Consider the following 27,794-nt stretch of genomic DNA (forward strand, 5'->3'; position numbering starts at 1 on the left):
ACATTTCCCTCAATTTTGCTAAATTTTTGATTACTAATATTTCCCCCAATTTATTCAAAATGTTTTCCCGATTTATTTTGCAATTTTTTTCCTCATTATTTGTTTTTTTTTTTCATTTCCCTATTTTTCCCATTTTCTAGATTTTTAATCCCCCCAAATGTTTGCCCCATTTTTCCAATTAGTTAAATAATTTTTTGCCATTTTTTTTTCCTCTTTTTCCAAATTTTTCCCTATCATTTTTGCTATTTTTTTAAATTACTAATATTTTCCCCATTTCCCTCAATTTTTGAAAATGTTTCCCCATTTTTGATTCCCCTCCCCCCGTTTTCCCAACATTTTCCTCAATTTTCCTCAATTTTTGATTACTAATATTTCCCCCAATTTATTCAAAATGTTTTCCCAATTTATTTTGCCAATTTTTTCCTCATTATTGCCTCAATTTCTCCCAATTTTCCAATTTCCCCCCCCCCCAAAATCATTCCCAATTTTCCCACGCTTTTCTTGACACTGGAGATGAACCCGATGTTATAAATTTGTGGTTATTTATGACAAATAGGAAAGGAATCGGAAAAAGTATCGTACAGGTATCGGTATCGTAAACCAAGCATCGTTTAAGTACCGGTATTGAAGAAAGAAAAGGACTGTACCCAGCTCTAGTCAGGACTTCTCATGTGCTGCTCGGAGCGCCCTCTGTTGGAACCAGGGGGAATAAACAATATTATACACAAAATAGTACAATTTTTAGTGAGTGCAAATGTCTTGCTTTTTCTGAGTTGCCAGATGGATTAGGCCTATAGCAGTAGACTATAACATTGATTTGTCCAAAGAAGGATCCTGGAGCTTTGGGAAACAACTTCTAAGACTTTAACAAACCCGGATCGGAAAACCCACAGCCGAGTTAGGAATCGGGGGGGGGGGGGGGGGACATAATCACAACACCACAACACTGAGGCGACTGGGGTGAAACGAACTGTACAGAGGAGCGCAGCCAGCCAGCGCTCCCTAAAAGGTTCGGCCGCTGTATTGCACGTGTCCGGAAACGAGAGGTGAGAGGTGAAAAAAGATCGAGGGCCGGAGGAGGAGTCCAGGAAGGTTTCCCCCCCTGGGAGCACCCCCCAAAAAACCTCGGATTTGGCATGTCACTCTCAGAAGGCCGCAAGCATGTGTCCATACAGGTAATGACAATGCACTGAAGAGGAGAGGGAGAAAGAGAGAGATGTGAAGGAAGACAGAAAGAGGATTCATTTGGATGCTTCAACTGCGCTAACATCACATCACAACACTCTAAAGAGGCGGTGGATTAACTCACTCTTTTTAGCCATGTTCTGGTGGAATATTAACTTATTTATCACATACAAATAAAGTCCAGTGTAAATCGGGTCCATGTGGATATTTTCTCACAGCAGATTGTTCTGTAAAGGTCAAAAAACGGCAGTTGTAGCAAGCGCTAGCTAGTGTTAGCATTTGTATACTAACATGTAGCATCATGTTAGCATTCTCGGTTTTGAACCACTATGCTCCTCCAAAAACTACTTTAACAAATGCTGAACTATGAATATTGTTTTCTACTAAATAAAGATAAAAATACATGGAGAGGAGGTTCAACAGCCCATAAATATGAGAAAACGGAGAATGCTAACATGATGCTATGGCTTCGTCTGAAACCATCAAAGTGTAGCCTCTAAGCACTAACACTAGCAACTAAATCCTTAACCTTTCATGGGGTCGACTGTTAGATCTATGCAGTTAGGGAACTAGAGCTTCAGCAGCATTTTGAACAATCCGTCCGTCCTTAAACAGGGGAACAGGAAGTGACATCACCGACAGCTGTTTTTCTTCTTCTTTAAAGTTATTGGTGGAGTGCAGGCCAAACAAAAGTGCATGTCGCCCCCTACTGTACAGTGTCCAACAACAACATAGTGTCCAAACAAAGACATTTAAGGAGAAAAATAAATCCAAATGATCCAAACATTTCCCTTTAGTGTTATTTTATTTCAACAGCTGTTTCATAAAACTACAGTAGCAAAGTTGGCGCAGTGGCTTGTGGGATGGCACATAGCTCCTAATCACCGGTTAGTTAGCATCAGAGGTCCCTATGCTAAAGTGGCTATGATAGTTAGCATCGAGGCTCCTTTTCCTAACTACTTCCTAACTGATTTACCAATTCGGAAGCAACTTGCCATGGCGGACGCTGACGCACATCCGGTTTGGCGTAAGAGCTCTTACCAATCTGCTCGTTTCGGACGCAGCAAAAATGTTAGTATCGTGCTAATGCTAACGCTAGCTAGCGCTTGCTACAACTGCTGTTTTTTTCTGATTCTACTGAACAATCTGCTGTGAATATACATCCATATGGACCTGATTTAGACTTGACTTTATTTTTATGTGATAAATACGTTTATATTTCGCCAGAAAATGGCTAAAAATAGTGAAATTCTATTCTATGATTCTATTTTCCCCTTTTATGACAAGATGGCGTCTGTATCTATGGCTGGTTGTGGATCCAGTCATTCCCAAATAATGATCAGGGAAAACATTTCTCTCCCATAGAGTTGAATTGGCCGCTGCCCTCCATGCGAGATTCATGACATTCTAGTTTGTGAACGCCCATAGAGGTTGCATGTTTTTGGGATTGTATAGAATTTAGAGGAAGCCCACCTACACACAGTTCAGAGCATGCAAACTCCAAACCGAACAGAAGTCCTACTCCATTCACAAATCGGGAAATATATCCCAGAGTCCATACGGCATCTTGGCAACAGCAGGGCTTCCCATCCCCGAGGTATGTGAAAGTCAATGCCCTTGTGTCTGCGCAGTGCGGCAGAATTCAAAGATGAAATTCTAAAATAATGATGATTGATTGATGATTTATCCTTGCGTTGTTTTAATTGAATGGCAACATTTTAGTATCTTTAACAAGTTATTTCTATCATGTATTTGAACTGGCCAATAATTTAGACATAAAGGAAAGTCAGATCAGATGATTTCCCTGAGCTTTCACTTTTGGATAAGACTGCAGTTTGCGTGCATCATGGATATCTGCTTTTGGGACTCTTCCTAGACAATTAATATCAAATTGTGACTGCCGAAATAAGATTTTACGTGGATTTGAAAGATGAGGGATGTGGGAAGTTACATTTTCACAACCGTCATCTCGCTTTACCAACTCTACTAACCATAAATAGATCCCAAACTAAGACAGTCACCCTGACTCAGGCGCGTAGTTAGCTTACCTGTTAGCATTAGCGCTCCTGTTAGTTAGCGGAGAGAGTTAGCACGAGTAGGTCCTCACCGCCGAGGGGTCAAGTCTTGGAGGAGCTGGGGGCGGGGCTTAGAGAGAGAAGGAGGTGCGGCCAGAGCGAAAACAGAACAGCATGCGAGATATTAGAGGCAATCCAAAACTGTGGGCGTCTTTGGTTAGTCATTTAAACACGCAGTACACGTTATTTGACTGAATATAAATGTGTGAATTTTGCAGTTGGCCAATCAGAGTTCATATCAGGGCTGCACCATGATCGTTCTCCAGTTGGACTAAATCAGGCAAAACTCAAAATGTTTTGTTCTAATCCAAGACTAAACCAGAACTATACATGGCCGACATAGCTGTGCTGGAGTCTGCGCTTTGGGCCTTACCTTCGGGCTGCAGCTGTTTCTTGTGCATGTGCAAGTTCACATTGGGGGGCATGGACATGGAGGGCATTCTGAACCCAGCAGGAAGAGTCTCCATGGACCCGGCCATCATGCCCAGGCCGGTCCCCCCCTCACGAGCCCTGAACCGCTTACGCCACGAGGGAGAGCGGCGGAACGTCTTATCGTCTCCGGACTGTGGGGGGGAGAGAAAAACAGAATCAAGCCACACACATGTTGTCAGGCGATTTCAAAAGCTCTGTGTCGGCTCTAGTCAAGGGAAGCCTGTTTTGTAATTGTGTGTGGAAATATGGGGTAGAGGACAAACTGTAATACTGTGACGTAATGGCTGGTTACCTCTTCCAGTCTGCGGTCTGTGCCGAGGGCCAGTAAGTTGTTGAACTCTCTTTCCAAAACCTGCCGAGCCTAAACAAAATAGAATGAATAGGAAAGTTATTTTTAATACGCTTTACAGAAAAATTGTGTATAGTCCATTCTGCTTTGAAGCTGCCGTAGGATTATTTGAAGCAGTAGTAGAGTTTGCATTCGTAGTCCTACAGTAAGGTTGTTTAAGGCGAGACACTGCAGGTGAATAGGGGAAAAAATATAAATGTAGAGATATCAATTTGAAACTTTGGCTGAACATTACAGATATAAACATGAGAAAAAAATGTATTGCACTTTTTCTGTCAGGCATTTTGAGCATCAAAATTGCCAAAATTGCCTGTATTTTGGGCAAAGAAATCAAAATAATGAATTGAGCCAGATTAAAATGTATGGTTTTATTTTATTGACATATTAGTAACTAAGATTTCTTCAGAGGGGATTTTGGATATTTATCAGTGAAAAAATCTGTAAAAACCTGTTTGCCAGTTTTTTTGGTTTCAAAGCTGAATAAATCAGGCTAGGAATTAGATATTAAAAAATCCCTCTGAAAAAACCTTCAAAATATTGTTAGGTCTCAGACTGGAAAGTTTGGAGTCTGTGGGAGCTTCTATAAGGGCTCAGGCTCTGCCCGAGTGCGGCTTCTCTCATTCAGAGAAAACCAGCCCTGAAGTTTTGTAGCGAGTGCACATGCGCGGCCCGTTCTCCGACTTTTCCGCACCAGGCGTCTCGTTGGAGGAAAAATACCATATTTGGGTGAAAGCGTCATCACGGGGCCCCTTAGCAGGACACGTGGATGTAAAATCTGTCAATATTTATGAATGAAAACCCGCTTGAAAGACGGCGTTTCTACGCGGCGCAGCAGCTACTTCCGGGTTGCCCCCACCTCGCAGACAAAACATCATAAAATAAACATCATGCGGGTGAGTTTTGTCATTTTTATATCTGACATGAAAACTAAGATGTAAAGGGAGGAAAATAGATAAAAATCTCCACTTCGACCACTGCGTGAAAAATCAATACTTTCACCTGCCGTGTCTCGCCTTAAGTCATCATCTGTCCCGGTTGTTTTGAATGAATAGTGTTAGTACCTGTGTGTTCTGCATAGGGATCTGCAGTATCAGGGCCAGGCTGCTGTAGTCGAAGGTCTCGTCCAGAGACAGCAGAGCTCCGTGGACCCCGCTCTCCAGGAGGTTCCCGCTGTACTCCCTCAGACCGATGGACTGCACCCAGTGGATCACCTGCTCGTTCGTCCACACCAACACGTCTACAGAGGGAGACACAGAGGTGAGTTTAATTTGGCATCCGCACAGTAAAGTGAAGATTACTGCGCAGATTTCGAACTACTCCTGGTATAATTATTAGTCCCCCCTTTTATCCGCTCAGAAAAGCCACATTGTTTAATTTTGTGTAATTATACTTTGTAGTGGAACACTTCACGTAACCATATTTAAATAGGGAAAACGTGGAAGAGCTTGGTAGCTTCTATCTTGACCAGTTTTGGAGCTATAGTGGAGAGAGGGAGAGGCTAAATGCTAACGCCGTCTGCGCTGTGTTTACGTGACTGAAGGCACGGGGGAAGATCAGACAGGTCCTAAAGAACTCGTCAAAGCTCAGGTAAGAACATATCTCAGTATGTAAAAATGGTGGCCTGTTCCTTTAAAGTTTGAAGTAAAAAGCCAATTTGCCGTTTGTTTTCTTCCAGCAAGCGTGAATGTGACCCAGAAAATGCTTTTGAAGCGCCAACAACCTTGAAACTCTGTTAAAAGCGCACATAAAGCTCTCGAAGTCAATTGAGCACATTAGAAGTTTAAAAGGCGAGAGACTTGTGAGCCTCGCAGCACCAGTTCGCCCGTGGTTTGCGCCCCCCCTGCTCGACATAAAGAGATTATATCCACATAGTGTCAGACGTATGGCACACTCCCTTTGTCCATTTAAAGTGCAGCTGCCCTGGGGCTTTGGGACCAGGGGTGGGGTTGGGGGGGCAAACATTAGCCCAGTGATGGTCCGGGACAGCTGAGAGCAAAACGCACGAGCGGCTTCAAACCCAAGGTCGCGAGGGCAATCCGCCCCATACAAGAGTGTGTGCACAGCCTTGGTATGCGCGGCTTAGGATCATACAATTTTAGGCCTTTTTTCATTTGGCGCTGGGACAGTCCGGACCGCAGCTGTCCACCGGCTTAAGGCTAATTGACACTGCGGTAGGACAAGGAGGTGGCGGCACTTACGATACGTCCGAAAGGGTGGTCACTTTAGAGTTTTCATTGAAGATATCGAACATCAAAGTCAATTATTCATGAGAGCTCATTATATGACGACAGTGGCTCAGGTGGAGGAGCAGGTTGTCTTATAACGGGAGGGTCGCTGGTTCAAGTCATAGTTCCCGGAGGTGAAGACTGTCATTGTGTCCTTTGGCAAGGCATTTCAGCCACCACCAGTATGAATGGGGCCAATGATGCAGATTAGCAGCCTCTCTTCCTTCAGTCTACCTCAGGACGGCTGTGGCTACAATTGTCGCTTACCACCAACAAGTATGAAGTGAATGAATAACAACAACAACAGTGTAGACGTTTGTCAACTCAATACAAGTTTTGGCAACTATATACAGTGGGGAAAAAAAAGTATTTGGTCAGTTTCACATAGACATTGTATTGGATTTTGGCCAAATACTTTTTTTCCCCACTGTATATATATTCTTTTTTACATACCAATATGGCGCTATGTGTTGCTTAGCTATCAAATTAATAAGTAAAATTAGAATTTCTAAATATAAGACTTCCTGCAAGACTACTCTGTGGGCTTCAGTAGTTCCAAACACCAGATAAGCAGACTTATTAGCAGTGTTAATTTAGTTTTAGTCTTAGTCTTTTGTCTAAAATGTAATTCAAGTCAAGATTTAGTCAAAAAAACTTTTCAATTTTAGTCTAGTTTTAGTCGACTAAAATTGCATGTCAATTTAGTCGACTGAAATGAAGACAAATTTAGTCGACTTATATTTATAATATTCATTATAATCATATTTAATTGTGGTCCTCGACTTCATGGAGCTGCTTCCACATGAATAAATCTCAGACCTGTTCATTTGGCAGAGAATTTAAATGATCTGAGGCTCTTTCAGACGGTCAATAGAAGTTTGGATGATTTTAGTCTCTCCCTTTCATTTTTATTTAGTCTTATTTTAGTCGACTAAAATATCAGGACATTTTAGTCATAGTTTTAGTCTCATGAGAAACTTTTGATTTAGGTTTAGTCCAATTTTAGTCGTCAAAAATATCACTTTGACTAAAATTAAGACGAAATTAACACTGCTTATTAGGACAGACATGAAGGACTGATATGCGATGTCACTGGAAACAGGAGGCAACAGGTTCACAGACGCACTGTAGAGATTGTTAGTAACTGTCAAATTACAAATTACAGTCCCAGTTACAGTGACCTAGGGTGACCAGCTCTAACCCTGACCTGCCAGTTGATACCTCCATGTTACACACAAACCCACTTTTCTACTGTCAAAATTGAACTGTTTTTTATTGTTTTTGATAAATATTCACTTAAAATGTGTGTTTATGAGTTACCACTGGACTGATTTATAAAACATTTTTTAAACTCTTGTTATAAAGCTTTCTAAAAAAGTCAAAATCAAATTCTGAATGATTGACTTCCGGAAGCCGTCTGGTGGCTGGCCTCTTGAGCTCCATTACAGTAAAAGGAAGATTAGCTGGCCCTGAGCTACAGCCTAAACCTAAACAAATAAACAGTGCACAGAAAACCACAGTGAAACACATATGTTTGTACAGCGCACCCTTCATGTCGTGCTGGGAGTCGTCCCGTCGCCGGTCGAGGTCTTTGCGGTCGTAGTTGAGCCTCTTCAGACACATGATCCCGTACTGCAGACTGGCCCTGGGTTACAACACGAACACAAAAACCCCTCGTAAACAAACAATACCTACAATGTACAACGTTTGTAGGTCAGAGTATTCTAGGAGGTCACACTAACCGGACGAATAAACCATCAAACAAATGCACAGATGAATTTGTCCAGCGCTCACCTGTGGAAGCTGTCCACCATCTTGAGGTGGCTGCGCAAGTCCTTCTTGGTGAGATGGTCCAACATTCGGGCGTCCACCAGGCACTCCATGAAGTAGGACCTGTACTGAGGCAGGCCCAGGCTGGGGAGCCACTCGTTGCCGATCCACTCGTGATTCATGTCGCCGTACGCCAAAGTCTACGCAGGACATATGTGGGGATAACAAAGAATGGACATAGAAAGAAACTACTGAAAATAGGCCACCCCTCAAAATTCTTTATATTCCATCATTGGTGTGTTTTTGTCATATTCATCATTGTTTATTCCCTTGTATTATTTCTATTTATTTTTTAAAGTACATTAATACTGAGCCAGCCCTTTAGATTTGCAGTAAGTGTAATTCATACAATCGACCACAAGGGGGAGGTACCTTCACGTGAACTGCGGGCGTCTGCGTAGAATAAACAGAAGCTCTGCTACATCTCGCACAACATTTACGTTTTTTGTCATGTTGTGTTCGCAGGTAATGTGTGAAGTACATAAATGTGTGAAATTATTTGATTTGTGACCTACTGGTGGGGCAGGTTGGCCGTTGTGTAGATTTAGAAGTGTTTTAGTAAGTTGGCCAGAACTCGAGCTAAGCTAATGCTAGCGCGGCAGACTGGTTGCCATGGCAGCGCTGTAACTTGACCTGGTGAATCTAAAACGGTAATTCTAATGAGTAAAGGCTACAGATTGTGTACATTATTTGTATTTTTATTTTATTGTAAACCTGTACATGATTGTTAAAAATGTTACGTGGAATAAACAGAAGCTCTGCTACCGTCAAACGGCAGACAACATCTACTGCAAATAGGATTTATTTGAATACATTTTCTTTGTTTTGCCAACTGTCCAATCAGAAAGCCCACTGAATCCCATGTTTTTATCACATGTCTAAAACAAACAAGCAATAAACCTAAATATATGACATGTTATTACAATATTATTACAAATCCAGGTTTAAGCGTTTGCTACGGCTAAAGAATGGAGTCAGTAACACTTCATAATGACACAAATGTAAAGAAACACAACTATGAATGACTTATGAATAAACATTTGTGAGAAAAGACTTAATGAAATGAATTTAAATTGTTTGTCACTTGAAAAAAAAAGTATCTACAAAAGAGTAATAAGCCTTTGCAAGCACAAGTTGAAGTTAGCAACATGATGCTAACTTTCCAGTGTAACGACTGTTTCCTGTCTGTTTTATTTCTGTGGAGAGTTCGCCATGTTGTGATGAAATAAATATATATTTAAACACACGCTACAATACACTAAGAAAACACGCTGCTTTTGGATCATTTAAACTAAAACTTTTACCGGAGGAGACTCCATTTAGCCTCGAAGCTAAAGGCTAGCGTTTATTTAATGCAAACAAATTGCGCCACAAACCGAGATGATTTGAAACACACTTGGCGTGACGTTTATTTACGTTTATTTCTTGTTTTTGCGATCTTATTTTTCTTTTTCATCTACCTTTTAACGTTGACAGGAAGTAGTCTGTGCCCTACACTGGCCAACAGGAAGTTAGCCAAAAATATTGTGTGCACAAATATGCTACAAATATGCCTGTTCATAAATATTTAGAAATGACACACAACTTTAAGTATATACATCATTAACACAGATTCCTAAACATTTATTGATAATTAGTCTATTGTTTGCCATTATTACTCCAGGATTAAGGGGAGACACTGCAGGCAAAACTAAATTTTTTCAGTTTTCAGGTTTTGGGCCAAATTGGTCTCTGAACATACAAGCTTTCACCCGGAAACAGAAAATATGCCTAATCTTCACAATAACATGTTTAAATATTGCACTGATTCAATGTTCCCCCATAGACTTATATGGGAGAATGCAATTTCAAGGGCCTTTTTCTCAAAACACATTTTTCTGTCATTGTGGCGACACTATGTCCACGTCAGTCGGACCTAAAGACTTCAGATTTTCCAGCCTTGGACTGAACATTACTTGGATGATTTTTTCTGAGGGATTTTTTATGATCTAATCCCTAAGCCCCATTTATTGAGTTTTGAATGTCAAAAAATAAGGCGAAAATAATTTTTTTTTACAAATTTTTCCACTAAAAAACAGCTTATTTGAAAACTAAACAAGAAATCCAAAATCCCCTCTGAAAAAGTCTTGGCAACTCATTTCTCAATAAAATGAAACCATAAATTTGAATGTAGCTCCGTTATTCAGATTTTGTCGCCGAAAAGATGGGAAATTTGGGGCATTTTTAGGCATAAAACACCTTGTTCTTATATGAAAAGATAAAATGACAGAAAACTTGCAATGTATTTTTTTCTCACATTTATGTCAGTGATCTACAGCAACAGTTTCAAATTGATATCTGTAAATATACATTTTTTCCCTATTCACCTGCAGTGTCTCGCCTTAACTGGTTAGTAAATGCCGTATGCCTCATTATAAAGAGTTGCTCTGATCAGCAGGACTGAGAATGAATGACACTGCAGTAATAGCTTTCCTGTATTCAATGAGTGTGTTTGCGAAAAACCTACCTGAGCCCAGCTGCCCTCCTCATTGTCCTGAGCAGCAGGAAACAACAGTGAGCGGAGTAAGTCATAACATGCAAAAACATACGAGTTACAACAAAAAGAGAGTCACGGTCTGCGGAAATAAAACGGCCAGTGCAGTTAATACAAATATGATAATTGAGCTGAATAGGAGTAATATTATTATTATAAGGTAAAAGTGAGTTATTTTGACATGATATGATGGACTATTCTTCCTGACATCATGTTCCTCTTTCTACACTAGCAGAGCTGTGGGAAGATGTTTTAGTTAGGGGGCGCTGAGGGATAAAATTTACCCCCAAAATATTTTTTCTGTGCATAAATCCTATTTATTAACCTCTTACCTCCACCTGAAGCGATAGCATTTTCTCCAGTTCAGCTTTACCCAAATCCTGTAGGCCAGTGTAAACGTCTCATTTGAAAGCTAAGACCTACAAAAGTAAATTGATCTTTTTCCTCACATCAGATTTTTTTTCATCACTTTTTTTGTTGGGCAGTCGTCTCATTTTTGTCAAATTTTCGTGACTTTTTTGTCACTTTTTCGTCAAATTATACACATTTTTTTGTCAAATTCTTATCACTTTTTCGTCCATTTTTTCTACATTTTTCGTCAAATTTTTTCTCACTTTTTTTGTCCATTTTTGTCATTATTTGTACATTTTTTGTCACTTTTTCGTCAAATTATTCCAATTTTTTTGTCAAATTCTTATCACTTTTTTGTCAATTTTTTCCTCAATTTTTCGTCAAATTTTTATCACATTCTTGTCACATTTTTGTCACATTTTTGTAATTTTTTTGTCATTTTTTGTCAATTTCTTGTGACATTTTTGCCACTTTTTCATCAATTTTTCGTCACTTTTCGTCAATGTTTCTCACTTTTTTGTCACATTCCCATCCTTGTTTTCGTCCCAGTTTTGTTGCTATTTTCTCCCCTTTTTTCCAGAAGCTTTTGGATTGGGGTAAAGCTGGAGAAAATGTGCTCGGTTCAGGTGGGAGTTAAGGAGTTAATATTGCCTGCAGTTCACAAACTATCCACCAGGGGGTGCTGCAGCGCCCTCAGCACCCTGGGTTCCCACGGCCTTGTACACTAGAGGTCCCCAACTGGTGGACCTGGGTCCAGACCCGGACCCCCAAATAATAATAATAATACATTTTATTTGTAACGCACTTTTCATTCAGAGAATCTCAGAGTGCTACAAGAAAACACACACATTAAAAAACATCAACAATTATAAGCTTTCTTAAAAAGGAAAGTTTTCAGAGTTTTCAAAGCCTGTTCATCCTCTCAATACTTCAGTCCACTTAATTTCTGAGACTATATTAAACAATATGAACATTTTAGATTAATTAATCAGCTCTGCTTTGTAAATAGACAACCTGTGTTCATGTTTGACTGCATGTGTCGAGACCCTGGACAAATGTCGAAAGATACGAAAGAAAAGTTTGCTGACCTCGAGCTGATTCTGTTGGGGACCCCTATTCTACACCATCATTGGACACGTGCATGTTAGTAATGTTAGTAACATCGCAGCCAAATGTAAATTACAATTTAAGGTAAGACATGGCAGGTGATTGGTCAATATGGACATTTTTTACTAGTTTTATCCCTTAAAGACAGGGGCGGACTGGGACTAAAAAACAGCCCTGGACTCTGACCAGCCTGGCCCAAATTAGCGTAATTGTGACACTTCCACAAATACATATTTTAACCTCTTACCACCCGCCTAAACCAAATGCATTCTGTCCTCTTTTGGCTGTGTAACACCTCATTTGAAAGCTAAGACCCACAAAACTGACCTTTTTCCCCGCACTGTTGCTGTGTTGTGTCACCTTTTGTATGTTTTTTTTTCTTTCTCATTTTTGTTGAATTTTTGTTGAATTTTTGTTGAATTTTTGTTGCGTTTTTGTTGAATTTTTGTCAAATTTTTGTCGAGTTTTTGTTGATTTTTTGTTGAATTTTTGTCATATTTTTGTTGAATTTTTGACACATTTTTGTTACATTTTTGTTGAGTTTTTGTCACATTTTTGTTCAATTTTTGTTCAATTTTTGTTGAGTTTTTGTCACATTTTTGTTACATTTTTGTTGAGTTTTTGTCACATTTTTGTTGAATTTTTGTCACTCTTTGGTTGAATTTAAAATTATTTTTTCTATTATTTTTTGTTTTTTTTGTCCGTGTTTTTCTCTTTTTCTCGCTATTTTGATGCTTTTCTTTTTTAGCTTTTAGATTTGGGTAAAGCTCGGTTGAGGCGGGACCGGTGGCCCTCGAGCCAGTGGCCCCTCTGTGCTCTTCCAGAATGGACATATGGCCAGTCCGCCCCTGCTTAAAGATGACTAATACAAATATGATCATTTCCTTTCTGGGAGACACCATTGGAAAGCATGTCCTTGAGCTGACTTTACAAAACCTTAAGTCATATTTTCACAAAATTTGAGTTACTTCATATCTAATGAACTTATTAATCTCCAAAAATAAGGCAACATTTTTAATTTCTGCAGACTTTTTTTGCCAATAACTATATTACTCAAATGTCATCTGAAAAATCTTTGTAACTGAAAAATCAATAAAAATTGAAACCGATTTTGTCGATTATTATCAAGCCCTGTTAGTAAACCATGTACACAAATATGGATAGTACAGTAGGAATAGTTTCAGCAGCAGATTGCATCAGTGAGGTCAGGGAGGGAGTTTTCCGTGAGTTGTGCGTGCCAGTGCTGGGCCGTGCCAGTGCAGCAGGACGGGGAGGGGCAAGTGTTTCCGTGAGCAGGGGGATGTCCCAGATGGTACTGACCGCTTTGGTGTTGGAAGCCAGGTTCTCCATCTCCTCATGAGTCACCCACACGTTTCCGGACGACTGCGACGAAAACAACAACAACAACAACAACAACAACAGGGGGAGTAATAGGGAGAGTGCACAGAAACAGAGCGAAACACAAGAATAGTTTTACCGACGGTCCCGGAGAGGTCCGACAGTGCAGTGAACAGTGGGGTGGGGAGTGGATGATGCTAAATTTGGTAGTAATGACATGCAATTTGACCTCTGTGGCCTATGTTAATATTGGCATGTTTGACGGGAAAAGATTCTTTTTTTATAATATTAACCAAAAAAGGATGCTGTTAATGAAGAAAAAGTAAAAAAAAAGTTAAAAAAAAAGCTTTAGTAGTCACTTTGATTCCCATACTATTACGGTACTTTGTTTACTGTACAGTGCCACTATCTGAACAATACTTTTTGCAGGAATGTCAATATTCAAAGTAGGGCTGAAACATCTAATCGATTATTGAAATAGCTGTCAACTATTTTAGTAATCGATTAATCGTTTTCTAGTAAACACAGACTTAAAAAGAGCAAATATTACATTAACATTTTTTTATTTTTGATGGAAACCAACTTTGTTTTTAAAGTTAGGGACTTTAGTGTTTTGTACATTGAACATTTCATAATTATCTGTCTGTGTCTCATCCAATCATAAAGCAGAATTGGCACTAAGAGCCTCCAAAAACACTCACTTTAAGTGATGCCACTTTAAGTGATGCCACTTTAGCTTTATGTGATTAAAAAAATGAAAAAAAAAACCCCACAATTTTCATACACCATTCACAGCCAAGCGATTAATCGATTAATCGATTAATCGTAAAAAATAATCGGTAGATTAATCGATTACCAAAATAAGCGTTAGTTGCAGCCCTAATTCAAAAGCTAAGTGGACACAATGGGCAACTTTTGAGCAAAGAAAGTCTGTACAGTTTCAGCCAAAACAGCAATTTCAAGTCTTTTTGTGCATTTTTTTCTGACACACAAAATAGTTGAGTGATGCCATTATATTCGCCCAAAAATATAGTTAGTTAGTTAGCTAGTTAATATAGCTAGCACAAATGCAATGTAAGTCTCCTGTTATTAATTTGTAAAGAAATAACCAGAATGCTCACTCCAGCCACTAGGGGGCATCCAAAATATGTATAAAAAAGAGAGAATTCCACATGTGTCCAGCAGAGGGCACATAATACAAGACCAGGGACACATTATAGCCACGTGGTACAATATAGTCAGATGTCAGAACATGCCAATATTAGTGGACATACAAGGTGATCATCGGAGATTTCTAGTACGAATCTGACATCTGATTGAGGTTAGCATGAGAATAACTTGCTTCCAACATTATGATAAAAAGCCGAGCGAGTGAGCGTTTGGTCATGGGTCGACTGCCACTTGTTGCCACAATGTTGGAAACACCATTAGCTCTCCTGTTATGATCGCTGCTGTGTAATGTTGACATGTTTACCGTTCTGGAGGTGAGGGGTGCGGACGGGCTGGTCAGGGAAACCATCTCCTGTATGGCCAGCCTGAGTTTGAGTCTGTGCAGCGGGTTACTGATGCCGATCTCCCTCTGGATCTCGGTGTCGGACAGGGCGGACATGATGGCGCCGCTCTTGACGTTCGCTCTGCAGGCGGCCACGTACCAGGCGGGCATGCCCACCCACAGCTGAGGGAAGACCGCAAATATGAGAGACAGAGAGTTAAAACATAATCCTGTTTCAGTCCTGGCTTGATCTTCGTTTGATCCTAGTTCAGTCCTGTATTAGTCCTTGGTTTAATCCCGGGTTGTTCCTGGTCTGGTCTTGGTTTAGTCCTTGTTTAGGCAGGTTCAGTCCTGTTTTGACACATTTCTATTCCTGTGTATGATCATGGTTTGGACATAGACCTAGTAGTCATTCCTCACTCCTCCCTAATTACGTTATTTACTTTAAAAAACTTTAAAATCGACTTTTTAGAGCTTTTAGCCATGTTGTTATGCTATTTCCTTATCAAAAACACCCCCAGAGTGGTTTGTGGCTTCATTCACGCAGCTCTCAGTAATCCTCCTGAATCCTGCTCTATGAGCAACTGCTCCGCCCTCTCCTGGTGAACGACTGACCTGCTCAGTTGTGTCGTCACAGCGGAACGGAAGTGCTCGACGTCTGTAATGTAATGTCTTAATTCTATGCTTACGGCCTGATTTTAATTTGTAAACCACCCTTTTCATTATTTCTGTTGTAAAAAATAAATAAATAAATAAAGGAAAAGGTAAAAAAAAAAAAAAGGAAAAAAAGGTGCTTCCAGGTCAGCTGAGGCCAAAACAAACACATCGCGTCTGAACAGATCAGTCATGTTTGCGCTGCAGCTGTGAAGATGGAGCTCGTTACCTATTCTGACACATCTGTTCTTCATTCTGAACTAACGATAATGTCACAGAGAAAAAGAAGCGCGTTTGGCTACGTGACTATGATTCAACCTTCCTAAAGAAGAGGCCACTCCCGTCAGAAGTTGTTTTTTTCTCCGGGATTCAGCGATCACCAAAATATTGTTTTTCTGTGATTGTCTCTGATGGATGTTTGGTGAACCTTCGCCAGAACCAAAGTGGATTAACTTTTATAACCAACGCGAGTCCCATAATGTAAACAGCGATGGAGCAGAGGGTGAGTCAATCCAAACGCGGGTTAGCTTGTGTGTTAGCATATTAGCCTGTGTGTTAGCCATTTATGAAGCTGTGTTGCAGATGTCAACTCCGTATAACTGCATCGTGAAGTAACTTCACTTATTGCTGTTTATTTATATTACGGTAAAGTATGTGCGGAGAGAGGGGGCGGAGTTAACTGAATCGAAGCGTTGTGTCTTCCGGGTTTGAAAAATACCTCCAGAAAACACTTATATTTATCACAAAAATGAGTGCTCCATAGTGGTAGAGGTACAATCATTCATATAAATGCCTATACTTAACTTTGGAATGGCTAAAATAGCAGGATATAGATCCTTTAAAAGAATAGCCAGAATGCTTATTCCAGCCACTAGGGGGCAGCCTAAATTAAATAAAGAGAAAGATTTTTAAACGTGTCCAGCAGTGGGCACTGGCACAATAAGAGATCAGGATATGAACAACACATTGTAGCCATGTGGTAAATGGTCAGTCTGCCCCAGGGCAGCTGTGGCTTCAGTAACAGCTTACCACCACCAACACTGAGTGTGGTGTGAATGAATAATTACTACCATGTAGCACTTTGTATGAGAAACTTGTGACACAGGCTTGTAAGGTGCAACACAAGTACAAACAGTTGTTATTGGCTTTGGCCAAATCACAGCTCATTATAATTATTCATTTATTGGAAAAATTGGAAAAAATTCTCAATAGTATTTTCCTGTTTACATTGTATGTGGCCCACGACCTGCCCTGGGACCTGAATTTCGGTCCACGACCCAAATGAGTTAGACACCCCTGCACTAGGGGGTGGTGTCACTGCAATGTCGGCACCCTGCCATGAGGACAAAAAGAAGCACTTTGTCATGCTATGATCATAGTACATGAACATGCAAAATGTGTGATAGCAATATTAAATACACACAATTCTTATGCAGAAACAGATGAAAAGCACAGGGCACCAGAGGAGGACAACGATTCATTTTTTGCAAGGGATCATTTCTAATTTTATGCGAGTTTTTTACTAAACTCCCTCTGCATTTGATCCATCCTCCAGTATATCCCTTATATATCCAGTACATCCATGATATCCCTTACTGCATTATCCCTTGCAGTGAGGGATAATGTATAGAACACTGGTCATTATCGGGAGAATAAGTACCGTCAGGACCCCCGACGCGAAGTTTAGAAGCAGCAAGGCTAGTAGCTCGCCTAGCTACTTAGTTGAAGGTGCAGTTGGAGGAATGGTGGTGAATCTCAGGGTAAGTTGAAAGTCGGACTCCCGCTAACTTCACGAGCGATTCCCCCAACTTCTCTCGCAGTGACGGGGACAGAGACAGTGTCCTCTACTACTACGTACGCGCGGAGTGATATGAAAGACCTGTATTACAAGCACAAACTCGGTCATCATTTTTTTCAAACGTCCTCGATCAAAAAATAATGACCGGTAGAATGTTGGAAAATCCCATTCAAATCAATGGAGCGTTCTATTTGCATTGTGAAGAGGCGTGTAATAAGCTGCTACAAAAAACTTCTACCATAATTCATGATGACTGTTTTTTTTGTTTTGTCTGTGACCAATGAAATAAGACAAAATGACGTCACACCTCCAGCCAGGACACCACTGTGGGACCGTCCCACTGCGCGAACGGAAGGCCTTTTTTCCTGGCGTCCTCTAGAAGCTCATGCCTTTAAAAAAAACACAACGTACTTCTTATTACAGCTGCGATCCCTATGTGAAAGCAAGACATGGCAAATAAAAAGATCTCTTCCTACTTCTTCTTCATCCGGCGATCCCTCTCGGCCTGAGTGCCCAGTTTGCCCAGGGTCATTGTGTCTCCAACGCCCATCTCGAAGTCTGAAAACACCACTGTGAACTGTTACTATTTGTTGCTCCGTGCGGGGAAACAAAGCGTAGTGTGAGTCTTTGGTGATCGTAAACACACGCATCTCGGGAGAAAACTTTTGAACCCGTCTGCCTGTGTGTGGTATCTACCTGTTAGCGTGGACAGCTGTTGTCCCTCTCTGCCCACGGACGGCTCCAGTCGACCTTTCTCCTTCTTCCCAAACAGGCGACCGATGGACGACTTGATGCCTTTTTTCGCTTTACTGTAAAACAAAATGAGCGACACCTTAAGGCGAGACACTGCAGGTGAATAGGGGGGGAAAAATAAATGTAGAGATGTCAATTTGAAACTTTTGCTGAACATTACAGATATAAATATGAGAAAAAAAATGTATTGCATTTTTTCTGTCATTTTATGTTTTCACAAAAAAATAAGGCATTATGGGCATTAAAATTGCCAAAATTGCCTATATTTTGGGCAACGAAATCATAATAATGAATTGAGCCTGATTAAATGTTATGGTTTTATTTTATTGACATATTAGTAACTAAGATTTCTTCAGAGGGGATTTTGGATATTTTGTTTAGTTTTTCAATAAACTAATCATCAGTGAAAAAATCTGTAAAAACTCAAATTCCGCCTGTTTTTTTTGGTTTCAAAGCTGAATAAATCAGGCTAGGAATTAGATATTAAAAAATCCCTCTGAAAAAAACTTCAAAATATTGTTAGGTCTCAGACTGTAAAGTTTGGAGTCTGTGGGAGCTTCTGTAAGGGCTCAGGCTCTGCCCGAGTGCGGCTTCTCTCATTCAGAGAAAACCAGCCCTGAAGTTTTGTAGCGACTGCGCATGCGCGGCCCGTTCTCCGACTTTTCCGCTCCAGCGTCTCGTAGGAGGAAAAATACCACATTTGGGTGAAAGCGTCATCACGGAGACCCTTAGCAGGACACGTGGATGTAATATCTGTCAATATTTATGAATGAATACCCGTTTGAAAGACTAAGATGTAAAGGGAGCAAAATAGATACAAATCTCCACTTCGACCACTGCGTGAGAAATCAATACTTTCACCTGCCGTGTCTCGCCTTAAGATGCAACAGGATTTGGAGAGTAGAATAAAAAACAAAGCTTCACCGATGCTAAAATCACTGCTACTTTACTACTTTAAATCACTATTTATTATATTGTGTCATGTTGTACAGCCATGCCATCTCTGTAGTACAGCCATAACCTTGGATCCATAATAAATAAAAAAGCTAATCACTGCACACTCGCTAATGCTAATGCAGTTTGTGCTAACGTGCACAGCAGCTTATACTCTCACTGAGGAGGCTCTGCTCTGGCTAAAAACATCATTATTGCAAGCAAAGAATTACCTTTGCTGTGCTTCCATACCTTTAGAGTAGAGTCAGAACTCGATAGAATCAAGCACAACAGCTGTAATCGGGAGCAAAAGTATGTCCACTTGCATTTTAATGCCTATTAAGTAGCCATGTGCTCCGGGTGCGTACTTAGTCTGGCCTTGAAAGTAATACAATAGAAATGGGAAGGCTTTTAGAGAGAGTTAAATGCTGTGGTGATGGTAATAAACAAGATACAAGCCATCGTCTTCAGCTTATGGCAAAAAAAACAGCTGGAATATTAAAAAATATTTCTAACCCTAACCCATCACTGACGTCTGTATAGTACGTTTCCATTTTGTATGTTTGGGAGCGTGCTCACCCTCGCCCGTCCTCCAGGCTCCCCGTGAACTGAGCGAAGTTGGTTTCAAGTCGCAAACTTCGAGGAGACGAAGGAGGCGACGTTTCACATTTGATCGTAGCTTTGTCGACCTCCACCGGAGACTAAAAACAAGCAGGAACATCGGTGTTAACAAAACCAGCTGCTGAGACGTCAGAGAAGAAAGAAAGAGTGAAACGGGGTCAAACTTACTGCAACTTTCCTGCGATGTTTTCTCAAGTCACTCGGCTAGAACACAGTACAAACACATACGTCATGTTGTGGGAGAACGCTTTCTGTTATTTTTGTTGTTGTTGAATATGTTAGGAGTACCTATAGGGTCATGACTAAAGGTTGAATTTAGTCAATGTACTTGGTTCAAACAAATATTAATTGATATTGAACAGAAAATAACTGTTAACCACTGACTGTGTTTCATTATACACTACATTTTATGAATAAATTACACAAGGGTTATACGGTAAAAACTACAGTACTATATAGATACAGACGGCATCTCGTCATAGAAGGGGGCGTGGCTTCGCTGAGGGGGAAAATAGAATCTTTAGAGAAACACAATTTTTCACTCTTTTTAGCCATTTTCTGGAGGAAGATCAACTTATTTATCACATACAAATAAAGTCGTGTGTAAATCGGGCCCATATGGATATTTTCTCACAGCAGATTGTTCAGTAGAAGTGAAAAAACGGCAGTTGTAGCTAGTGCGAGCTAGCCGTTAGCATTAGCCCGATGCTAACATGTAGCATCAAGTTAGCATTCTCCGTTATTCATGTATTTATGGGCTGTTGAACCACTTTGCTCCTCTCCATGTCTTTGTATCATTATTTAGTAGAAACTATGTTCATATTTCAGCATTTGTTACAGTAGTTTTTGAATAATTTGAGAAAATGTACATTTTTTCAAAATTGTTTTCCCCCTTAACTGTTTTTAAAAATGACCATATATGGGCGATTCCAGAGATGCCGTCTGTATCTATGGCCTAAAAATCTGGGCATTTTTTCATTTGTAAGATTTGCAAACGTTACATCAAACTGAATTTCAACATTGAAAAGTAAATTGGACTCAGTGGGCAACCTTGTGCATACCGTAATTTTGTTATTTTTGATGAAGATCTGAAACTAAATTTGTCAAGCACTGTCATTCTTTTTCCTAGCAATTAATATTTAATACCAGTCTAAATCCAAATCAATGTTTTTAATGACAAGGCCTTCATTTTGACACAATTCATTAAATAACTTAATACTTTTTAATGCCACACAGAAACCTGTTATAAAGAGCTGTTGTAATTGTTATTATTTATTTAAATCAATTGAATCGATAACAATCAATAAAAGCTTTAAAAGTTTAAAAGTACTTTGGAATTGAAAGCGCAGTATAATTAGTTTTCTATTACTACTACCCCTCCTTACAAAAAGACTACAAAGTGAGGTAAAACAGAGGAAGAAGCCTTCTCCTCACCAGGGTCATGATGCCGAGGTGGTGGCCTGCGTTGCGTTGGTGGTGCTTGGGCGTGGAGTGCCCGCTGGTGGGGGGCGAGGTGGAGGAGGCCAGGGACTGCGCGGTGGCGGAGGTGGGGAGGGCGCGGGGGCGGAGCGTCACGTTCAGGCCGTCCATGCTGCTGCTGTTGACCCGAGAGTCCATTCCCTCTGAGGCGGCGGACTCCCGCTCCACCTGGATCATCCTGGAGGGAGGAGCAACAGGGGGTGACAAGGCCGCAGCGCTTGGACTGAAAATGGACGAGCCACGAATCACTGCAGCTGAAGGGGAGACACTACAGGCAAAACTAAATTTTTTCAGTTTTCAGGTTTTGGGCCAAATTGGTCTCTGAACATACAAGCTTTCACCCGGAAACCAAAAATATACCAAATCTTCACAATGACATGTTTAAATATTGCGCTGATTCAATGTTCCCCCATAGACTTATATGGGAGAACACAATTTCAAGGGCCTTTTTCTCAAAACACATTTTTCTGTCTGTCTGTTTTTTATGTCCACGTCAGTCGGACCTAAAGACTTCAAATTTTCCAGCCTTGGACTGAACAATATTTGGAAGATTTTTTCAGAGGGATTTTTTATTATCTAATCCCTAAACCCCATTTATTGAGTTTTGAATGTCAAAAAATAAGGCGAAAATTTAATTTTTACACATTTTTCCACTAAAAAACAGCTTATTTTAAAACTAAACAAGAAATCCAGAATCCCCTCTGAGAAAGTCTTGGCAACTCATTCATCAATAAAATGAAACCATAAATTTGAATGTAGCTCTATCCATTATTCAGATTTCATTGCTGAAAAGATGGGACATTTGGGGCATTTTTAGGCATAAAACACCTTGTTCTTTTATGAAAAGATAAAACTTGCAATGTGTTTTTTTCCTCACATTTATGCCAGTGATCTACAGCAAAAGTTTCAAATGGATATCTGTAAATATACATTTTTTCCCTATTCACCTGCAGTGTCTCGCCTTAAGAACATTATGTTGGGTATCTCTTATGTTTTAGGGTAAGACACCGTGATTAGGACCGATGATTAAAACGTCATGTTTTTTTTTCTTAGGACAGTGGATGAAAATGTACATTGATGCTTTGTGACGTCTTGATTAATATGCATCGACCTAATTCGAATAAATAAATACAATTAAATATAAATTATTAAATTAAGATTTTTTCAAAGGGGATTTGGATCTTGTTTAGTTTTTGAATCATTTAATTCAAAGTTGGCCCTGTTTTATGCAGTTCAAAGCTCAATCAGTCTAGAAAGTAGATATATATATATAAAAAAAAAGATATATATTGTTAAGTTCAAGACTGGAAAGTTTGGAGTTTGTCGGATTTACTAAAGTGGAGATGTTTGGGGAAACTATTTGTAAAATCTGTGTGTTTGTGTCTTTGGAGGCTGACGTCTTCCACAAAGAAAATGACCATATATGGATTACAGAATCTTGTCAAGAGGATTCGGTGCAAGTAATTTGTGCGGTAAAGCGTGGCCATGTTGCAATGATTTCAGACAAAACTCAACATCAAGACATCATAAAATTAAAGGAGAAATCTAAGCAATAATCTCAAAATTAACCATAAAAAAATATATGTTTACTAATAACTTTCCAATTTCTTTTCTTTTGTGAATCACAGAACTTGCTATGTCAACAAAACCTGACTATTTAGTTTAAGCTGCTAACTGACAAACAGCTCTTTTGAGGAAGCTACATATATATATTAGGAAAATACAATTAAACCTCACTAAAAGCAAGCTTGATCTAATCACCAGATCTTAGCTTAAATCCATTTAGAGGTTGGCTCACATCCCTTTGGTCATTAGGAAATATGAGTTCCATAAAATACAGCTTTGGGGGCCATACTAAATTAAATAAAGTATTGTCCAAAAGGCCCATGATTTGGCAGAGCAGTGTAGATCTATGTTGTCATGTTGCTGTCTTATCTCCTCCTCACTATGGCCTTGACCTGGTTTCCCTGTGGGGGATGACTGTCATGTTCTGTAGCTGGACATTGTCACCTGATCTCTGCAGTGATAGGAGCGTCTGTGTGGCTACTGGGAGAGGAGAGGACACATCCTGAATGGAATAAACTGCAACTGAATATGTTTTAGACCACATCTTTATTATATACATATTTAATGCCCAGTTTGAATCCAATTTAATGCATTTAAATGACATTTAAAGCTACACTAAGCTATGCCTTTTGGATTTTTTTTGTCAGTAGGTGTCAGAAGTGAACCCTGGCTTTCCCCGTCACCCACGCCCCTCACTCCTCTCCACACCATAGACCACACGCTGCTCTATTTGCTAAACTGCAACTTTGTTATTCTATCTTTTTTTGTTGTTTTACTTTAGAACATAATACTGCCATTTAGAACTAAGTTAAAGTGCAGAGCTTTTAAAAAGCCTCATGCTCCGGTGCTGCTTTGCTTTGTGAAGGAGGAAAAAGACCTGACGGCTCCTGTAGATATTGGATTATTAAACAAATGGACATTTCATGATCAGAGCAGGTCAGTCAGATGTTTGTCCGTTCACAATCTTTTTGTAAACTTCTGTCATAATGCTAAACTCTGACTGTGTTAGCCGCTATTGCTAAACACTGTGTTAGCCGCTAACTGTTGCGGCTTCTGCTGCTTTGAACATTTTGCGATCTCTGCACATGTTTGTGTTTAAATGGTGCGGGGCAGGTGAGGGTGAGGCATATGGTTGGGGTGTCCTGTGAGGTTTGGGAGGTCCGGTACTTCTGCAGGGAAAAGTTAACTTGCTGTTTGCGACAGTGGCGCATCTAGTGATGCAAAGTGGAAATGCAACCATGCCGGTCCGACAAAACTGAGTTGCTTAGAGTAGCTTTAAAGGAATAGGTCACCGGTTTTACATACTGAGATATGTTCTTACCTTAGCTTTGACGAGTTCTTTAGGACCTGTTTGATCTTCCCCCGTGCCTTCAGTCACGTAAACACAGCGCAGACGGCGTTAGCATTTAGCCTCTCCCTCTGTCTACTATAGCTCCAAAACAGGTCAAGATAGAAGCTACCAAGCTCTTACACATTTTCCCTATTTAAATATGGTTACGTGAAGTGTTACACTACAAAGTATAATACACAAAATCAAACAATGTGGATTTTCTAAGCGGATAAAAGGGGGGACTATAATATAAGGCGTAATAATACCAGGAGTAGTTTGGCATCCGCGCAGTAATCTTCACTTTACTGTGCGGATGCCAAACTATTCCTGGTATTATTACGCCTTACAATATAGTTCCCCCTTTTAGTGGAGAGAGGGAGAGGCTAAATGCTAACGCCGTCTGCGCTGTGTTTACGTGACTGAAGGCACGGGTGAAGATCAGACAGGTCCTAAAGAACTCGTCAAAGCTAAGGTAAGAACATATCTCAGTATGTAAAAACGGCGGCCTATTCCTTTAAGGCCTTGGCTAAAATCATTGAATGACTTTTAGTGCCCTGCGGAAACCCTGTGTATGGATGTCACTCACGGACATCATTACATAATCATAAAAAGCCACGTGTACACAATATTCACATTGTTATAAAACTTTGGGAAAGAATGATACATAATACATCTTACAACATACTGTATGCACTGAAATGTAACATCAATGTAAGTCATTTGAATGTGTGGGAGGAGCAAATAAGCCAGGCCTACACTTTTTAGGCTTTTGAAGTTGCAATTGTGATGCAACTGCTCAGTGAATTTGAAAATAATTAATCAAATTAAAAATGAGGGCTAAACCACAACAGACAAAAACAGGTCGAATCTCTTGCTTGGGCCAACTCAGACTATTTATGGACCAAAAAAAAACCCAAATTGGTACCGATTCAGATACTGTACATGTGGAAAGATCTAGGACTAAACCAGAACTAAACTAAGGCTACACTAGGACCAAATGGATTAGAATAAAATATGTAAAAAAAAAGAAAGAAAAGAAATTGGAAACATGGACTAAACCAGGGTTATTTACGCCTTAACAACTATGAGAACTAAACCAAGTCTAAATCCAGACTAAACCATGGACTAAACCATTAGGAATACATTTGGGACCCGACCATCGCTGAGCCAGGTCTCGGCCTCTCACCTGATCTCTTCGTTGATGGCGTCGAGTTGCTCCTGCAGCATCAGCGCGAGAGTCTGTGCGTCTGATTGGCCGCTCGGGGAGAGGAGGGCGGAGCTAACGTCGTCCTCCATGTCCGACTCCGGTTCCACGTCGCTGCCCAGGAGATGGGAGACGGATCCACGCAGGGAGGGGTAGTCCTGCCCGAAAACAGCGCACACCTGCGGCAGCAAAGAGGGAGGATGTTGACAAACGGGTCACTTTACTAGGTACATGTGATGCTAACGCTAAACGGCTACTGCTACCACCACCACTGTCGTTATTTCTACTGTCATTTGTAATTTACTTCTCTCCTTTTTTGAAATTTTTGACATTTTCTGGCAGACTATGAGCATATTTAGCTCACGCAAATAAAGTCAGGTCAAAATCGGGTCATTATGGATGCTTTTTCACAGTAGATTGTCCACTTGCACTCAAAGTTAGCAGTTAGCATTAGCATGAAGTTAGAATTATGGTTAGCGTTCACTGTTATATGTGTACAAATTTGGGCTTCCGTGTCTCTGTATCTTAATTTGGTAAAAAATGCATCCGTATTTCAGCATTTCTTCAACAGGTGGAAAAGCGGAGCCAGAAAGAATCGAATCCAACAGCTCTCTAAGGCGCGCACTTTTGTTGGCGTATAATAACTAGCCGTGTGCTCCTACTAGTGTTTATGTCTTTTACTGGCCCAAAAGCTTTCTTTAGAAACAGATAGAGCTGAAACTATAATATCGACTGCTTTTGTTTTGTGAAAGGGTTTAAAATGCTGCAATTATGAAACTGTTTTTATTTTAGAGAGGGGGTATTATGCTTTTTTTCAATCACACAGCACCAGTCTATAACACACTACAATGATGACCAAACCTTCTGTTGGTCTGTAAATGCAGTAAATTAAAATAACTGCCTTGTATTGTTTTGCTCTCTCAAAATGGCTGTAGTGAATGTCTTGAAATAGGCCTCTGTCTCTTTAAGAACCTCTGAGCCTTTCCGACACGCCCCCTCCACACGCTGTCTGTGGCCTCAGTGGGGAGGGGGTTCTGCTGAGGAGCAGTGGTTGGTTACTCGGCTGGTGACGAAAGCTCGGAGGCGTCTCCAGGAGGTGGGGGCGTTCCTAGGAGGACTCAGGCAAACCTATCCCTAAAATGGCCGCCATCAGAGTTTTTACAGATGACTCAAAAATACGTGAATGTGCCGAGGCAACACTTCAGGCATGTTTTTAATGAGGGAATGACATAATCACATGATGTAAAGCTTGAAAAAGTTGATTTTGCATAATACCCCCCCTTTAATGTAAAATTTGCTTTCTAGACTCAAACACTACCTTCTAATTTAAAATTCAACCCAAACACTTCTTGTATTTATATAAAAGCCTGTAATAGACTAATATATAAAATACATTAGTAATATATATGATAGAAAAATACTGTATATATATTGTAAAAATGTTATAATACAAAAGACGTATCGGTATCAGATCAGTATCAGCATAATGTGTCAAAATATCAGCTCAGATCGGGAGCTCAAAAAAGTGGATTCCTACTACTTGTGCATGCCAGATTGGTCAAAGATTCAAGAAGAGTCAAAGATTACCAGGCTGAAAACAGTTCTTTTTGCCCGTGCTGACTGAATGTATTTTATCTACACTCTTGCCTTTTACTGTAATTGATTAATTTTATGTTGATGTCCAGAGGAGAAGGAGCGACAAAAACATAGGTTAGGTAACTTTGTGTGAACGAGCAAGAAAAATAGTGCTCAAGACAGAGCGAGTCAAAACAAGACTTAAAGCAGTACTAAGTAACTCTTCCCCCTAGAGGCCATAAGCGCAACTGCAGGTGTAGTAGCAAGTTACTACAAGTTATTAATTGTCTTGGAGAGTAAATACTACGCTGACAGGAAAGGCGAAGGGAGAGAGGGTTACTGGGCATCCAATTATACAACGGAAATATTTTTTTTAACTCAATCTTGGCTGTAAATACTGTTTAAAGTGACGTTAGCCCGCAGTTAGCTTTGCCCGTTAGCATGTTAGCTTCTTCTTCGTGATTCCATTAGTGTGTATTGCTTTCTCCGCACCGGGGGCAGTCAAGTTGCAAACATGGTTTTCTGGCCAGAGACACCAGGGGGAGATGAAAGACCCTCCAATCATCCCATAAACACTTGTATTACCCCCACAGGGACTAGGAAAAGGATTTATTAAGGTAAATAAGTTACTTAGTACTGCTTTAAAAATAGTGCTCAAGACAGAGTGAAATAGTGCTCAAGACAGAGCGAGTCCAAACAAGACTTAAAAATGCATATAACTGAAAGTATTTTATCTACACTCTTGCCTCTTACTGTAATTGATTAATTCTATGTTGATGTTTTTTATTGATTGTATTTGTTTTCTTATATTTATGTAACTGTGAAGCACTTTGAATTGCCTTGTGTATGAATTGTGCTCTACAAATAAACTTGCCTTGCCTTTTTGATGAGGGAACAACATTGTGACTTGGTACAAACCTCTAAAAAGTAAATTTTGCTTGTGTCAATCTTGCTCGTGTGTTGC

General features: G+C 40.1%; 1 protein-coding gene across 4 annotated transcripts in view; it reads right to left on the reverse strand.

The window, feature by feature from the left end:
- Positions 1-792: 792 nt before the first annotated feature.
- The window catches only part of ppfia4 (PTPRF interacting protein alpha 4), a 142,206-nt gene continuing 115,204 nt past the window's right edge, over positions 793-27,794 (reverse strand). Inside the window, exons 15-31 of one of the 4 annotated variants that reach the window (XM_079582139.1) lie at positions 25,238-25,413; positions 21,111-21,333; positions 19,845-19,880; positions 19,635-19,756; positions 18,066-18,178; positions 17,846-17,927; positions 17,677-17,758; positions 14,900-15,100; positions 13,408-13,470; positions 10,603-10,629; positions 8,061-8,236; positions 7,814-7,911; positions 5,103-5,278; positions 3,985-4,053; positions 3,634-3,823; positions 3,234-3,330; positions 793-1,189 (exon numbers count right to left, since the gene is read on the reverse strand). In XM_079582139.1, the coding sequence (XP_079438265.1) occupies positions 3,272-3,330; positions 3,634-3,823; positions 3,985-4,053; positions 5,103-5,278; positions 7,814-7,911; positions 8,061-8,236; positions 10,603-10,629; positions 13,408-13,470; positions 14,900-15,100; positions 17,677-17,758; positions 17,846-17,927; positions 18,066-18,178; positions 19,635-19,756; positions 19,845-19,880; positions 21,111-21,333; positions 25,238-25,413 (1,893 nt within the window). In that variant the 3' untranslated portion in view covers positions 793-1,189; positions 3,234-3,271. Of the gene's footprint in view, positions 1,190-3,233; positions 3,331-3,633; positions 3,824-3,984; positions 4,054-5,102; positions 5,279-7,813; positions 7,912-8,060; positions 8,237-10,602; positions 10,630-13,407; positions 13,471-14,899; positions 15,101-17,676; positions 17,759-17,845; positions 17,940-18,065; positions 18,179-19,634; positions 19,757-19,844; positions 19,881-21,110; positions 21,334-25,237; positions 25,435-27,794 lie in introns of all 4 variants that reach the window. The other 3 variants (XM_079582138.1, XM_079582137.1, XM_079582136.1) reach the window with 3 other exon arrangements.

Source organism: Gobius niger (assembly GCF_951799975.1).
Source record: "Gobius niger genome assembly, chromosome: 24".
NCBI classification, from domain to species: domain Eukaryota; kingdom Metazoa; phylum Chordata; class Actinopteri; order Gobiiformes; family Gobiidae; genus Gobius; species Gobius niger.